Source organism: Anolis sagrei, chromosome 1 (assembly GCF_037176765.1).
Source record: "Anolis sagrei isolate rAnoSag1 chromosome 1, rAnoSag1.mat, whole genome shotgun sequence".
NCBI classification, from domain to species: Eukaryota; Metazoa; Chordata; class Lepidosauria; order Squamata; family Dactyloidae; genus Anolis; species Anolis sagrei.
The window spans coordinates 204,751,143-204,765,162 of record NC_090021.1 but is presented as its reverse complement, the minus strand read 5'-3'; the positions used below and the strand labels follow the sequence as shown (position 1 = coordinate 204,765,162).

The window sequence follows — 14,020 nt, the reverse complement described above, 5'->3', positions numbered from 1 at the left end:
TTGTTAGTCCTGATTGAGTTGCTATGCTTGCTTGAGTTAGTGAATCTATAGATCGCTTGGTACATTGTGCTAGTGGCTGCACTTTTCTCACAGTTTTCTCACAGTTGTGCAGCAGTGGCAAGGCAAGGCAGTCAAAGGCTTGTCTATACCAACCAAAAAACTCAGATTGAGCTCAGATTGAGGATACATTTACACCATAATAATCTGTCCCCTAAATCTGCAGTCAAAATCTGCCAGCTCTGAGCAACTTGCCTCTCCAACACCTTATTTTCTTGAAGAATACTGTGCCCATGGTCTTTTTATACTTCTGGCATTGCTAATGCTGGCAAACCTACAGGATTCTGTCTACCTCTTAAATGAGGAATTTATGGGACAAGGGTCCAGCAGCTGATCATTTGCATAGTCAAGCCTGAGACTGATCAGACTTTTTCTTCTTGGATCTTCTTCAATATACAGGGTGAGGCAGCATAACTTCCTTTTTTCAAAACTTAACAAAACACATTGTATGAATCAGAATTTTTTTTATAATGTAGGCGCATACCTAAAGTTTTGTTTTACGTAGTTTTGAAGATCAAATTGGGTAGCTGACATCCCCCATTCTCCATTCTCCATACAATGAGTAAACCGATTTCTGCCGTTTGTCATGACTCTTGCCAGCATAGCAGGCGTTATGTTGGCAATTTCTTCCTGGAGGTTGGTCTTCAAATCTTGTAGGGTCTTTGAATGGTTCACATAAACACGGGATTTCAAAAAACCCCATAGAAAAAAAATCACAAGGGGCCAAATCTGGAGAGTGGGCTGGCCACTCCAAATCCGCTCGAAAAGTAGGCCTCAACGGCAAAAGCATGCTCCTCACTGTTCCAACGCATGATGGCGATTGAAGTGTGTCAGGACAAAACTTTATACGCCCGTCTCTCGTACGAGACCACTAGGGCTCCGCTACGTCTTCAACCGACTGAATGGTGCACATTTTTAAAAAGGAAGTTATGCTGCCTCACCCTGTATTTGTATCACCTGTGGTTCATAGGCATTGAGGGAATCTATCAGACCATTCATTTCAGCTCTCTCATAAAGGGCATGCAGAGCCTGCCTTTAAGAGCCACTTATTTAGTACAGTCATTTTTTATGAATGCCATCTCTTAATAAACTTGTTAAGATGCAATATCTTTTTCATTGGCTTAAATAGATGATTATACAGGCATTGAACTAATCCAAAAGTGATTTCTCTCTTTAAAAATAAAATTTGGCATCTCAGCAGAATAAGCTTCTAAATTACTATGTATGCAAACCTTCCCCAACTCAGCCTCTTCCAGGTTGATTAGACTACAACTCCTATCATCCCCAATCAATGTAGTTAAAGTCAACAAAACTCACATCACTGGCAATATTTCTTGACGCCTTGGCAGCTTGGATGGGAATGGCATCAATTCGCAAATCATAGCCTCTCTTCTTTGCCTCTTCCAGGGCCAATTTATATAGACTCTAAAAAAAAAGACAAAGAATGGGAAAATAATTATTATTAACAGCCTTGAGTCGCCTTCAGGTTGAGAAAGACAGTATACAAATATGTTAAATAAATAAATATTTTTTAAAAAATACAGTCCAAATTGACATTAAATGTTGACTTGTTTCATGTAAAAAAAAAAGAGCTGGAACACACTGAAGGCTCATAAAAACAACTCAACAACAAACAGTTGTTATCTGCTTTTATTTTTGTTTCCTCCCACCTCCACCCCCTTGACATTTACAATATTCAGGACAGCACCAAGTGAGTGCCAGGGGCAGAATATTAGTCCCTGGAACAACTACTGTTATCCATGCCAATTTATGCCAAAGGAGCATCTTTATCCTTTATGCCTCTTTCTTTTTGAGAAAAATATTCATTGAATCATTTTTCTACATAAAACGCTTAGTCTTTCTGGGCAAAGAGTACAAGCAGTATCTGAACTGAGGGTGATTCCCAAATATATCCATAAACCTGGCTAAGAACTTTCCTTGGAATGGTGGAAATTAGCTGCCTCTTTTTTCAGTCCCAGGATAAGATACAAATGTCTGAATGGCCGCCCATTTGGCCAAAACCAATGGACGTCCCACTATTATATGAAATAGGAATAATATTCATGTTGTCAAAAAATGACTTAAATGTTTTCCTCTAGGTCATTTAATTTGCAGCTGAGGTTGAAAACTGTTTAAGAAACATTTTGTTCAGGCTTGCTTCTATGCCTTTAGAGCAGTGATGGGAAGCCACAGAGGATCTGGGACTTCATTTTGTGTCCTCAAGACTTCTCCTGTAGCAAGGGGGACTGTTCTATTGGGGAATATAACTAAACGTTAACATGTGTTTTGTCACATTGGAAGGGTCCATGAACTATTAGGTAGCCTTAATAGTTAGATTTGCTTTAGTCTGACTGTTCAAGACTGACAATAGACTAGAATGTGAGGGATGAATTACCCAGCCCAATTGAAATAAATTCTTGGTGCCTTGGTTTTTACATCTGTTCCTGGAGTTATTTGAGGCACTAATTCAGAAAATTTGCATTGGATAGACCACATCAGTTCTAGTTTCTTATGTAATATTATCATGATTTTTATGGGCAAGTAGATGAAGTATATGGAATATGTTCTGTATCTCAAAAACTAGAGCTGATACGGCAAAACTAGTGTCATTTTTGGAATTGGTAGATCCAATATACCCTGAAACAGGTACAAAAATGTAGGTTGGCCAGTGTTAATTGAGTGATCTTTGATTTCAGAACGTTTCTTGTATCATTCTCTTTGCCATTTGTACTGGAGATGGGACATGACTCCATTATTCATTTTCTTTATTTGTCTCTACACTTTATAAACCTTGGGAATCCCACTTCAATAGCCATATCTGGGGTGGGAGAGTACAACCCAGCACAGGAACTTTACTAGCTTAGCAGATCCTGAAATGTTGGCATGAATTATTCTGAGACTTATTCTACCATTTAATGGAAGTGAATGCTGGGTCCTATTAGCTAAAAGGATGTAATATTTCTAATGTAGTCCCCCTATTTTATCATAAAGCAGTTACTTTATTTTAAAGAATGGAAAATGGAAAGTCAGTGGACAACAAAGAAATTCAAAGATAGACTTTAAGCTAACCTAAAAATATGGAATAAACACAGAGAACTGGGAAGCCCTGGCACTCAAACATTGTAACTGAAGGTCAGCTGTTTCCAATGGTGCTATAGATTTTGAAGAGGCAGAAACACAGAGTAAAAGGAAGAAATGTGCCAAGAAGAAGTAATGTCAAGCAAATCCTAGACATGATTGCCTTCCACTTGGAAATATAGGTCTATTGTAATGTACAGACCTATAGTCAAGCTCAGCCAGAAGTGATTTGCTATGATGATAACTGTATCATATACCACCCAAAAAAGCATATCTCATAGTAATGAAGTGTGCCAGTTTCAAGTACCACACAGAGGTTGTGGGAAGGGGCTCCTTCCTAGTTGTTCATTGGTCACCCATACCTTTTACTTCACAAGAGTTTTAGTATTGACAGGGCACAGCTGCCACAGGAATAGCCCAAGCATTATCCCTTGAAAATAACTATAAACAGAAGCTGGTTCACAATCCAATGCACCATAAACAGGCAAAAGTAATCATTAAATATCTTTGGACAATAGCCTCCAGTTCTAATCATTCAGAAGATGAGCTTCACACAGTGGCTGGATATAAAAAGCCAAATAAACTCACCTCACTGTAGTTCAATTTGTTTTGCCTAGCAAGTGTGATTTCAGGGGTATCAGGCATTATGTGGATTTGAGTCTTGTCTTTGTCCCAGGCTTCAGTGTATAAACGCTGTAAAAGAAATTCAAGTTATTATTATTATTTAAAAAATCAGTCTTAATTTTTCCCACTTAATTCCGCTTTTACTCCAAGAAATATATATAGATGTCGACAAAAGATGACAGTAAAAAATGGCTTCCCTGATGAACACCATACATCCTACAGAGTAATTATATAGTAGTCAAAGCTTTTTACCATTTCCTTCCTTTTCATAGATGAGGTGCTTTCATACTTCCGCATTACAGCATAGATCAATCCAATTCATGTCATAACCAAATGACTTGTGGAACTATTTTAAGACATATCCTGAGCACAGTGATCCATTTTATTCAATAGGATTTGAACTCAGTAATCAGTACACATAATGACAAAAATCCTGTTTGTAGTCCCAACTACAGCAGATCCTTTAATCAATGGAATTCACATACGGGCTGCTGAGTGCCCTTTCATTCAATGAGTTCACTCTAATTGGGACTAGAGCTTAGTCCTGCTTCACCAGCTACATTCTGGACCTTAAAAAGTTATAATTTCGCGTAGGCAAGAGATTATCGAGATTTACACAACACAGATAACTCTTGCCACAGTTGTGACATCATACAAGATTTTCACATGACTGTTGATTTGAATTCTGAAAAACAGCAGTTTCTTAATGGTGCTTCCAAATAAGTTACAACACAACTCTATGTAAGTTTATTTTGATTTCAGTGCAATCAAGTCCTCAAATAAGTGCACCTATGACTTTTTATATTGATATTCTATATATTTGCATGGATTCTGAGTGCCAAACAATTCAATGAAGTACAAATTGTGGTGTCAAGGAGGAAAGTCAAGAAACAAAGGCCATATCTACATTGCAACATTATACCAATTTAACACCTTATTAACAAATTCTGGAATTCGTAGTTTTGTGAAAAAATTGTCCTTCTTTCTCAGAGAGATCTGATGCTACAGCAAACTACAATTTCCCAGAATTCCATAGGATGGAGGGGTTTGAGTTAAAATGATGTCAAACCATTTTAATTCTTCGGTGTGGGTGGTCTCAAAGAGATTTTTCCCAATCCCACATGAAACATGTTTGCACTTCAGTTGAACACAGTACAAGCCACCCCACAGAGCCTTTCATTAGTTCTTCATTCAGTCATTGCCTCTTTCCATTTTCAGTCACTGCTTATCTCTGTGATTGATATATAAGATAATTTTTAAACTTAATCAACCAATAATCCAACTATAAAAACTTGTCATTAATAATTAAGCCTTAGAGGTAATCAACTCAGTAATCTACTAAGACATAGCCAAAGCAATAGATTTCACGTGTCTAAACACCAAGTGAAAACAACCATATAAGAGAGAAATATTCAATCTGTGACTGTGTTACTGATAAGTGCAAAATGAAGTCACTCGTGTATTCTTTAATTCTCAGTAGACAGGTGCCTCTTAATATAAGCTATGCAATAGGTACTCACCTTATTCATTGTTTCTGCATTATGCTTGGCCAACTCCATTTCTAGGGAGTCTGTCACACTGGTGAATTTGAACTTATCTGGTGGCTGGCGATAGAGTTTTTCACTGAGGATTTCTCCAGCCTTCTTGGCTTTTTCAGTATCTAATGAACCAATAGGAACCCAGCCAATCCCTTTCAACCACTGAAGATCGGATTTGTAGTAATTCTATGAATAAGACATTCAAAATGAACAAGTTAACTTTTTCTGCTTGTATAACCTGACTAGAAAACTTACAATCGCTTCAGACATCAGAGTATGAGTGTACTATGGCCAGAAATTTGCATGTGTTCAAAGAGGCTCATGAATATGCCACAAAATTGTTTGCATGGTTGTATTTTCAAAAGACAAACTTTAAAACTCTAGAGGAAAACTAAATACCCCCAAATCTGTACCAACCGAACATTTCAGAAACTACAATTTCCTATACAGTTCACCTTTTTCTTTATGCTTACTTCCGATTTCCAACCCTTAGCACTTTATACATATATATGAAAGAAACACAAATTAAAAAGTGTGGGTGCACTCTCATGTCTGCTTTGACCACAATAAAATAAAAGGGGGACTCACATCACTCTGGAGCTCATAGACCTTTCTAGCTTGGATGACATCGTTTTGATCTGGCAGGCAAGTCCACTGGTGCAGGTAATGGCGGTAATCCACATCACTGACCAGTTTCTGGCAGTTCTTGGCCAATAAGACACCCAGCATATCCACAGGACTGGTGTACCTGGTCTTCGACATCTCAAAGTCTTTCTTGTATTCTCTCTCACTCTGCAGCTTGGCTACATTCATAGAATGTACAAGTTTGGGGTCGTCTTGTATGCTGCGTGCCCCAATGTGGTGGCCAAGCTGCTTGCGATAGCCTTCTTTGTATTTGTACTGTTGGAAAGAATAAAATGCATTTGAAAAATTGATATTTTGTTTAGACCACAGCCAGGCAGCCATATATTCTGGAGTGAAAACTTGTAGAGTTTGTTTCCAAAAGATACTAAATCTTTAAAAAAAAATGGAAAATGAGTGGGCCAGGAGTAGAATATTATTATGAACAGATCAAAACTACCGAAATGTATCAAATCACTTCAGTACTAGTCTTGGAAAATGACATTTTATAGCAAAATAATGCATATTCTCAGCACATTTTTGATTCCTGTAAAATTTGTTCAGATGGATTGGGTACCTTTTAGAAACAAGCCTCTCATTTGGGGAAACACAAAATCTTAAATAGAATTTTGAAATAATCTATCATGATTTAATATTATTAAACCACAATAGATTTGGTGTCTATGAAAACTTTGTTTACTAGTATGGTGTCTATGAAAACCCAGTTTACTAGGTGTTTCATTTATGGTGATGGAAAATATGGCACAGATTTGGGGTCATCCTTCAACAAATTTTACCCCTCAAAATCATATCATTCTAGAAGTAACCATTAAAAATCTAGAGCTTTTTAAGGGAAATAGAAGAAAGAAATTTGGAAGATTAATTTCTTATTCTGTCACAGCATCTGAAGATCCACAACCAGAACAATTTACCTCGCTTGCAATGTCTCTGGAAGCTTTAGCAGCCTTGATTGGAATGGCATCTACCCGGAGATCATAACCTTTCTTCTTGGACTCTTCCAATGCAAGTTTATATAATTTCTATGGAAAAACAAATAAGATTTTAATGTTTAAGAGGTCACTTTTAACACATTTATATTCTACATTTATATTCTAATATAGATTTGGGGGGGGGGGGAAACAACTTACTTCACTATAGTTGATTTTATTCTGCTGTGACAGTATAATTTCAGGGGTATCTGGCATTATATGAATGGTGGTTTTATCCTTATTCCAAGCATCAACATACATATGCTGAAAAGAACAAACAAGAAGTAGGTACGTTATTTCATGCAAGTATGGTAATATACTGCTATGGCTGAACAAGAATCAAATCCATCAAGTGTTCTAAATATGTTCTTCTGCTGGAGTAGATAACAATATGGAAACTTCTTTTCAGGATTAAATAATATGGAAACTTCTTTTCAGGATTCTATCTACTCATTTCTATCTCTTTCCCAAGTTTAGAACCCACCCTCCACTTTCTTCAATAGTTTTGTCAATACTATGCTTAAATCTTCATAGACCTGTCTCTTGACAGGCCTTTTGTAGGACTGGGGCTACTTATGTCCAGTCATATCTAAGTTCAGTTATTTGAAATATCCATTGTTTTTATGGAGAGCTGACAGGTTCCTGAGGACAAATGAAAATAACTTCTCATAGTGGATGGTAAATTACTCATCCAGTCAGTGCAATGTCTCTTTCCACCCTTTATTTATCTATACATTTCCTACATCTTCCTCCCTGACATTCACTCCAGGCCATTCCACTTCTACCCAGCTGTACCTTTTTTCCTCTCAAGCATTCCATATTCTCTCCTACACAATAGTTTGCTCTAAAATAAATGTCTGCTCTAAAATAAGATATTCTGCCTCTTTCCTGCTCCCTTTCCTCCTTCCCCTCAAATGTGTAAGGAAACTTACATGGTTCATGATTTCAGAGTTATGCTTTGCCAAAGCCATTGGCATGGAATCAATAGGACTAGTGAATTTTAGAGTGTCGGGATGCTGTCTATATAAGTAGTCACTCAAGATCTGGGAAGCTCTCTTGTTCTTCTCAGCTTCTAGGGAGCCACTTGGAGACCATCCAATGCCTTTTAGCCATTCAAGATCTGCTTTATACACATTCTAGGTTTTTTGGGGGGAAATAGATACAAAAAAAAAACAATCATCCATTTCTATTAATATTGAGAATTTTTGCATTCACAAATCATGCCACTAAATGTACTATACTATTATTGTGCCATCCATTTGTATCAACATGGATTATATAAACAAGAAGTGACACCAGCATTTTACTAAGTCTGCCAGATAGTTACATAAAATTAGCAGAAGGTTGGACTGGATGGCCCATGAGGTCTCTTCCAACTCTATGATTCTATAATTGCCATACAACAAGAAGGTTACATGGATTATGCTACTGTTGTTGAATGCCAGGTCAGTAAATGCAAAAACAACTGTCATCGAGTACTTGATTCTGGATGAATATGCTGACCTGATCTGTATCACAGAGACCTGGTTGGACAAGACTTTGAGGGTGGGGCATAATCTCTCTCAGCTCTGCACACCAGGTTTTTCTGTACAGCTGCAGGCGAGGCCTTGGGGACAGGGAGGTGGAGTTGCAGTGGTCTAGTGTTATTTGATCCCCTGACCAGGATCCCCATCTCATAGTGAACGGTGTTGGAGTACATTTATCTAATGGTGGGTAGCCAGAACAGAATAGGGATTCTGTTGGTGTACCACTCACCCAGCTACTCAACAATCTCCCTTCCTGAGCTAGCTGGAGTTGTCTTGGGTTGGCATTGGAATCTCAGTGGCTAATAGGGCTGGGAGGTAATTAGATTGAGTCAGGAGGTGCTGTGGTTTTTGGTTTTGAATGTTTTATGGATTTAAACTGAATTTTTGATACCCATTATATTTAATTCTGTTTTAATGTTTGCATATTTGTATATTTATGTAAATTGCATTGAAATGCTTTTAATGTAAGCTGCTTTGAGTCTCCTTGTGGAGACAAAAAGTGGGGTATAAAGAAACATAATAATAATAATACTAATAATAATAATATGAGGATTTAAAAATCGAACTGCAAAGCTTATGGCACAAACCAGTAAAGGTGGTCCCAGTGGTGATCGGCACATTGGGTGGTCAGAGTGGGGGTTGGGGCTACTAATTTCCAGGGCCTACTGAACAACTATAAAAAAAGGTCTGGACCAGGGCTAGTGCCACGAGATAACAGGGGGTAAAGTGCAAGGCTGGGTCCTAACTGATGGCCTGGGGCCTGAGACTAATTGTTTTCAAAGGCCTGATGGAACCACCAAGTACTTCTAAATGATACTCCAGCTGTACCAGCAGAATGTTCTGGATCATCTTAATGAGATAAGTGGGAATTTCCCCAATTGTTATCCTATTCAAATGTCCTATATTAGTACATCCCATTCCTTTGCAGATGAATTTTTAAGAAAAGTTAAATTAATTCAGCTGAGTAAACTTCAGTTGTTACATGATCTCTGAAAGGAATTAACTTATTTGTACTATTTTGGGTTGGCTTTCTTTAGCAATACTTACATCACTTTGAATATCATATGTTTTCCTGGCATGTACAACATCATTCTGGTCTGGAAGACAAGTCCACTGGTGTAGATAATTGCGGTAATCCACATCACTGACCAGTTTCTGACAGTTCTTGGCCAATAAGACACCCAGCATATCCACAGGACTGGTATATCTGGTCTTTGACTTCTCAAAGTCTTTCTTGTATTCTCTCTCACTCTGCAGCTTGGCTACATTCATAGAATGTACAAGTTTAGGGTCGTCCTGTATGCTGCGTGCGCCAACGTGGTGGCCAAGTTGCTTGCGATAGGCCTCTTTGTATTTGTACTATAAAATATAAGAGATAATTTTCATTACTTTTACATGTAACTTCAACAAGAAAAGGCCATTTGGTTCCAACAATATGTATATAACAAGCAGTCAAGAGATTGCTGTAATTCCTTTTTGCAATTTTTTTTAAAAAGTACTGAACTCATTAGAATATATTTTCATAAACTTTTTCATGATATCAAGTGTTGCTGTTCAAATGACTGGATATTACTACAATCATTCAAGAGTTTCGCAGACAAGAAACAAAGTTAAATTTTGTTCCTGAACAAACCAATTTCATTATGGAGATGTAATGTATTCCCTGTTCCCAAATTATTCCCAGAGAACTCTTGGCATTATTAGGATTTCCATTCTCACTCCCCAAGTCAATTTAAATTAACCCATTATTTTCTGTATATTTATCTCACTTCCTGTTGTCTCACACCCATTCTTAACTTTGTGTCATGCGTAAGGCAGATGTTTGTAACTCAGGGACTCCCTCTTTATTATAGTACATGATAAGTACAGAATGCATTATTGAAAAACATCATCAAAACTAGTAAGCCAATTACTTTTAAAACTTAAAATAGCAATTGGTACATATGGGAATCTTAGAAAGAATGTGTGTTTGAAAGAGAGGGGGAAAGGGGGAGGAAGAGAGACAGTTTTCTTGAGGTCCTTACAGAAATTGCACATTTAGGACATTACTTACTTCACTAGCAATCTCTCTTGAAGCTTTTGCTGCTTTGAGTGGTATGGCATCAGGTGGGAGGTCATAGCCTTTCTTTTTCAATTCTTCATATCCTAACTTGTAGAGTTTCTAAAGGAAAGAATAACACTGGAAAATTAGGATCTCTGCAAATCCCACAAAATTAGACAAACCACCTATAGATTCTGTTCCTGCAGAACAGTGTCAGACTTACATCACTTGTGTTAATTAAATTGGCTCTGGACAAAATTATTTCCGGAGTGTCAGGCATTATGTGAATCTCAGTCTTATCTTTATCCCAAGCTTCTCTATAAAGTCTCTGAAAAGAAGGAAAAGAGTGTGAATAGTGTTTTGTGTAAGTGAGAAAAACTACATGCAATAGCAACTTTCAAAATATAGTGGAATATCTTCGATCACGTGAATATATACAAGCACATGTCTTGAGATGTGCAAAACCAGATGTAAGGGAATAAGCAACACCTTCTTCCAGGAGGTACCTCGAAGGTCAGTCCCTTCTGCTTAAGTTCATATCTCTTTTATCACGTATACTCTACAATGTATTTGAATTCAAACAAAACTTTTGCCCTTGTGGAAGTGCCCGCAATCCTCAGAACTGCATTTTTGGATCTGACTATTCTATTGTTCGACAATCTCTAGTTCTTTATATCTTCTGTCAGAAAAAGGCATTGTTTGAGGATGTGTGGCTCCTATTGTGTCCACCAACATTTTGATGGCTGCACATCCCTCAGGGCAGATACTTTGTCCTTTCCTTGCTAGCTTCATCTCTTGCATTCTACAATGAAGGGGAGTTAGTGCTTTTAGCCTATATTTGCAGTTTTGCACAAGTCAGGGTTTTTTTACGTAACCTACTATTACGCAAGGCAAGGTAGTCTTTTGGTATAACATTAATATCCAGAGCTTTTAAGGAGAGACCAATACACCAGCACTTACATATTTATCATTTATCCAGAAATAGAGTTATCTTTTTTTTACAATTGTTCACAGAATACAATTAACATCTACACTGAATCAAATAAATTCATGGATATCTGTTAGAGGTAAGGAGACCTAATCAATGAGGCAATTATATATGCACATGCCTAAGTGCATTATTATAAACTTCATACAAATTTCCATGGGACACAAAGGGACTTATTTCTGAGTTAACATGGATTTGATTGTACTCTAAAGCAGTGAATCAGACTACATGAAAGGGTGCACCACCCTCATCCATGTCACACATTAATCTTGAAACAAACTGTCTCTCCTCATGGGCAATACCTACTTGTTTGAGAATACTTACATCGCTTCGGTGCTTGGAATTTTCTTTTGCCAGAATCACCTCCATTGAATCGGGAATACTTGTAAATTTAATGGTGTCTGGAGGCTGACGATATTTCTTTTCACTCAAAAACTCAGAAACTTTCTTGTGGGTTTCTGACTCAAGAGAGCCAAATGTATTCCACCCAATGCCTTTCAGCCACTCAAGGTCTGCTTTATATGCATTCTGGTAAGGAGGACAACAATTTTTTTACAATAGGTTTCATACAAAGATCTCTGAAAAGTATGTTATGGTCTGACTGCATATGCATATTCTTTCATTAAGACTCACTGGTGTAGATACTTCCGGTGATTTAGCTTGATTACATTAAAAGCATACACAGACATATGAGGTTTTAAAACAAAAAGATTAATGTCCTTCCTAAATGCTTACACTTGGAAATAATAGTGTGAAGTGATGAAAAACTATTTAGAAAACTTTAAAAAGGTTTAATGATACATCTAAAAATAGAAATTGGGTTCATAAGTATCACTTACATCACTTTGTAATTCGTAAACTTTCTTAGCATGGATGACATCATTTTGGTCTGGGAGACAGGTCCACTGGTGCAAATAATTACGATAATCAACATCACTGACCAATTTCTGGCAGTTCTTGGCCAATAAGACACCCAGCATATCCACGGGGCTGGTGTATCTGGTCTTTGACTGCTCAAAGTCTTTCTTGTATTCCCTCTCACTCTGTATCTTGGCTACATTCATAGAATGCACAAGTTTGGGGTCATCTTGTATGCTGCGCGCTCCAACATGGTGGCCAAGTTGTTTGCGATAGCCTTCTTTGTACTTGTACTAAACCAAGAAAAAATATTTAGTACAGAAAAGGGACTAACATCAAGGTTGCGAGTTTCATTTGTACCATGCTTGTTGGATGACATTTCTAGGCATACTTATTTGAGAGCAAGTTCACACAAAGAATGAAGCTTCCAATGTGGAACATGTTTAACAATGCAAAAAGTTTGGTTGAGGGTTTAAAATTTAAATAGTTTTATACTAAAAGTGGTACAAAATATTTCTGTTTTGGGGAGCAGTACTAAAGTATCAAATGTCTTAGTATCAGTGAGGGGTAGGAGGGGATAGCTTTAGAGCTCTCGCAACCTCTATGATTTGAAATACCGGGTCTTATTTGGGATCAGAGCATGAGATGCTATGCTAAGGACATAGAGCAGAAATCAAAATCAGATTGTAGGACACATAGTGCTCCAAAACAGAACATTAACTGTCTGTGTCAGTATTAACATAATGATTGTAAACAGGTCAGGGCTTCAAAATGAAACAAGTCTGAGCAAAGTCCAAGAGAATGTAAAATTTAATTACAATCCTAGATGGGAATTGGCAGTAAGAATTTGATTGTGAGGCAAAAGGCAGTCTGCATGTACAGAAGCACTTTGTCATCCTGTTAGCTTAGAAGCTCACGTGTAGCGGAGAGATGTTCCAGTTAACTTATATTTACTGAGCCCTTGAGAACTCAGCTAAATGCATGCTTCTATTTGCCATATTACTTACTTCACTAGCAATGTCTCTTGATGCTTTAGCTGCTTTCACTGAAATTGCTTCAGCGGTGAGGTCATAACCTTTCTTTAACATTTCTTCATATCCAAGTTTATACAGTTTCTAATATGAAATGCAAGAAGAACACAAAGAGTCAGTGCAAAGCAGATGTTTCTTTAGCTGGAGGTAGAACTCCCGTATGTGGAACTCCCATATGAAGAATTTCAGAAAGTACATTAAAATGATATTGTGTTCTTTCAAAATGCTTCTGCTGTTATAGTGAGGACTCTTTTTTTTTGGCTAAGTATACTTGGTGCTTTCTAAAAGCAAGTGCTTCCTTCTTTTCCTTCCATTAACACTACTTATTTTTTACAGAACGTCTTTTAACATCTGCTATTGCAGTCAGAGGTCACATGGGTAGAATGATGTCACAAAGCCAAAATTAGAGTGGGTAAAACATCGCGCCTCCACTTCACCCTCATTGGATTACAATTGTTTCTCTGTTTAGCAGATATTTTACAGAAGGAAAAAACCCTTTAGCTGATCAAAGTTCTTCCTAAAATGCAGTTTTCTCCACATTTAGCTCCACCTGGTTATCACCCAATATACAATCCCAAAATTTGCTTCAAATTTCATATTAAGTGATTGTCAACATTCTAGGGATATGCAGAAAGCTAACCAATATTCCCAACAACAAAAAATTATAAC

General features: G+C 37.4%; 1 protein-coding gene across 26 annotated transcripts in view; it reads right to left on the bottom strand.

The window, feature by feature from the left end:
* The window catches only part of NEB (nebulin), a 188,575-nt gene that overhangs the window by 112,215 nt on the left and 62,340 nt on the right, over nt 1-14,020 (bottom strand). For 25 of the 26 annotated variants that reach the window (XM_060776842.2, XM_060776678.2, XM_060776715.2 and 22 more), the window contains 13 exons: nt 13,328-13,435; nt 12,302-12,613; nt 11,787-11,990; nt 10,698-10,802; nt 10,487-10,594; nt 9,481-9,792; nt 7,840-8,043; nt 7,067-7,171; nt 6,851-6,958; nt 5,886-6,197; nt 5,280-5,483; nt 3,724-3,828; nt 1,375-1,482 (listed from right to left, as the gene is read on the bottom strand). In XM_060776842.2, coding sequence (XP_060632825.2) covers nt 1,375-1,482; nt 3,724-3,828; nt 5,280-5,483; nt 5,886-6,197; nt 6,851-6,958; nt 7,067-7,171; nt 7,840-8,043; nt 9,481-9,792; nt 10,487-10,594; nt 10,698-10,802; nt 11,787-11,990; nt 12,302-12,613; nt 13,328-13,435 — 2,295 coding nt within the window. The remainder of the gene's footprint in view (nt 1-1,374; nt 1,483-3,723; nt 3,829-5,279; nt 5,484-5,885; nt 6,198-6,850; nt 6,959-7,066; nt 7,172-7,839; nt 8,044-9,480; nt 9,793-10,486; nt 10,595-10,697; nt 10,803-11,786; nt 11,991-12,301; nt 12,614-13,327; nt 13,436-14,020) is intronic. The other variant, XM_067472548.1, reaches the window with a different exon arrangement.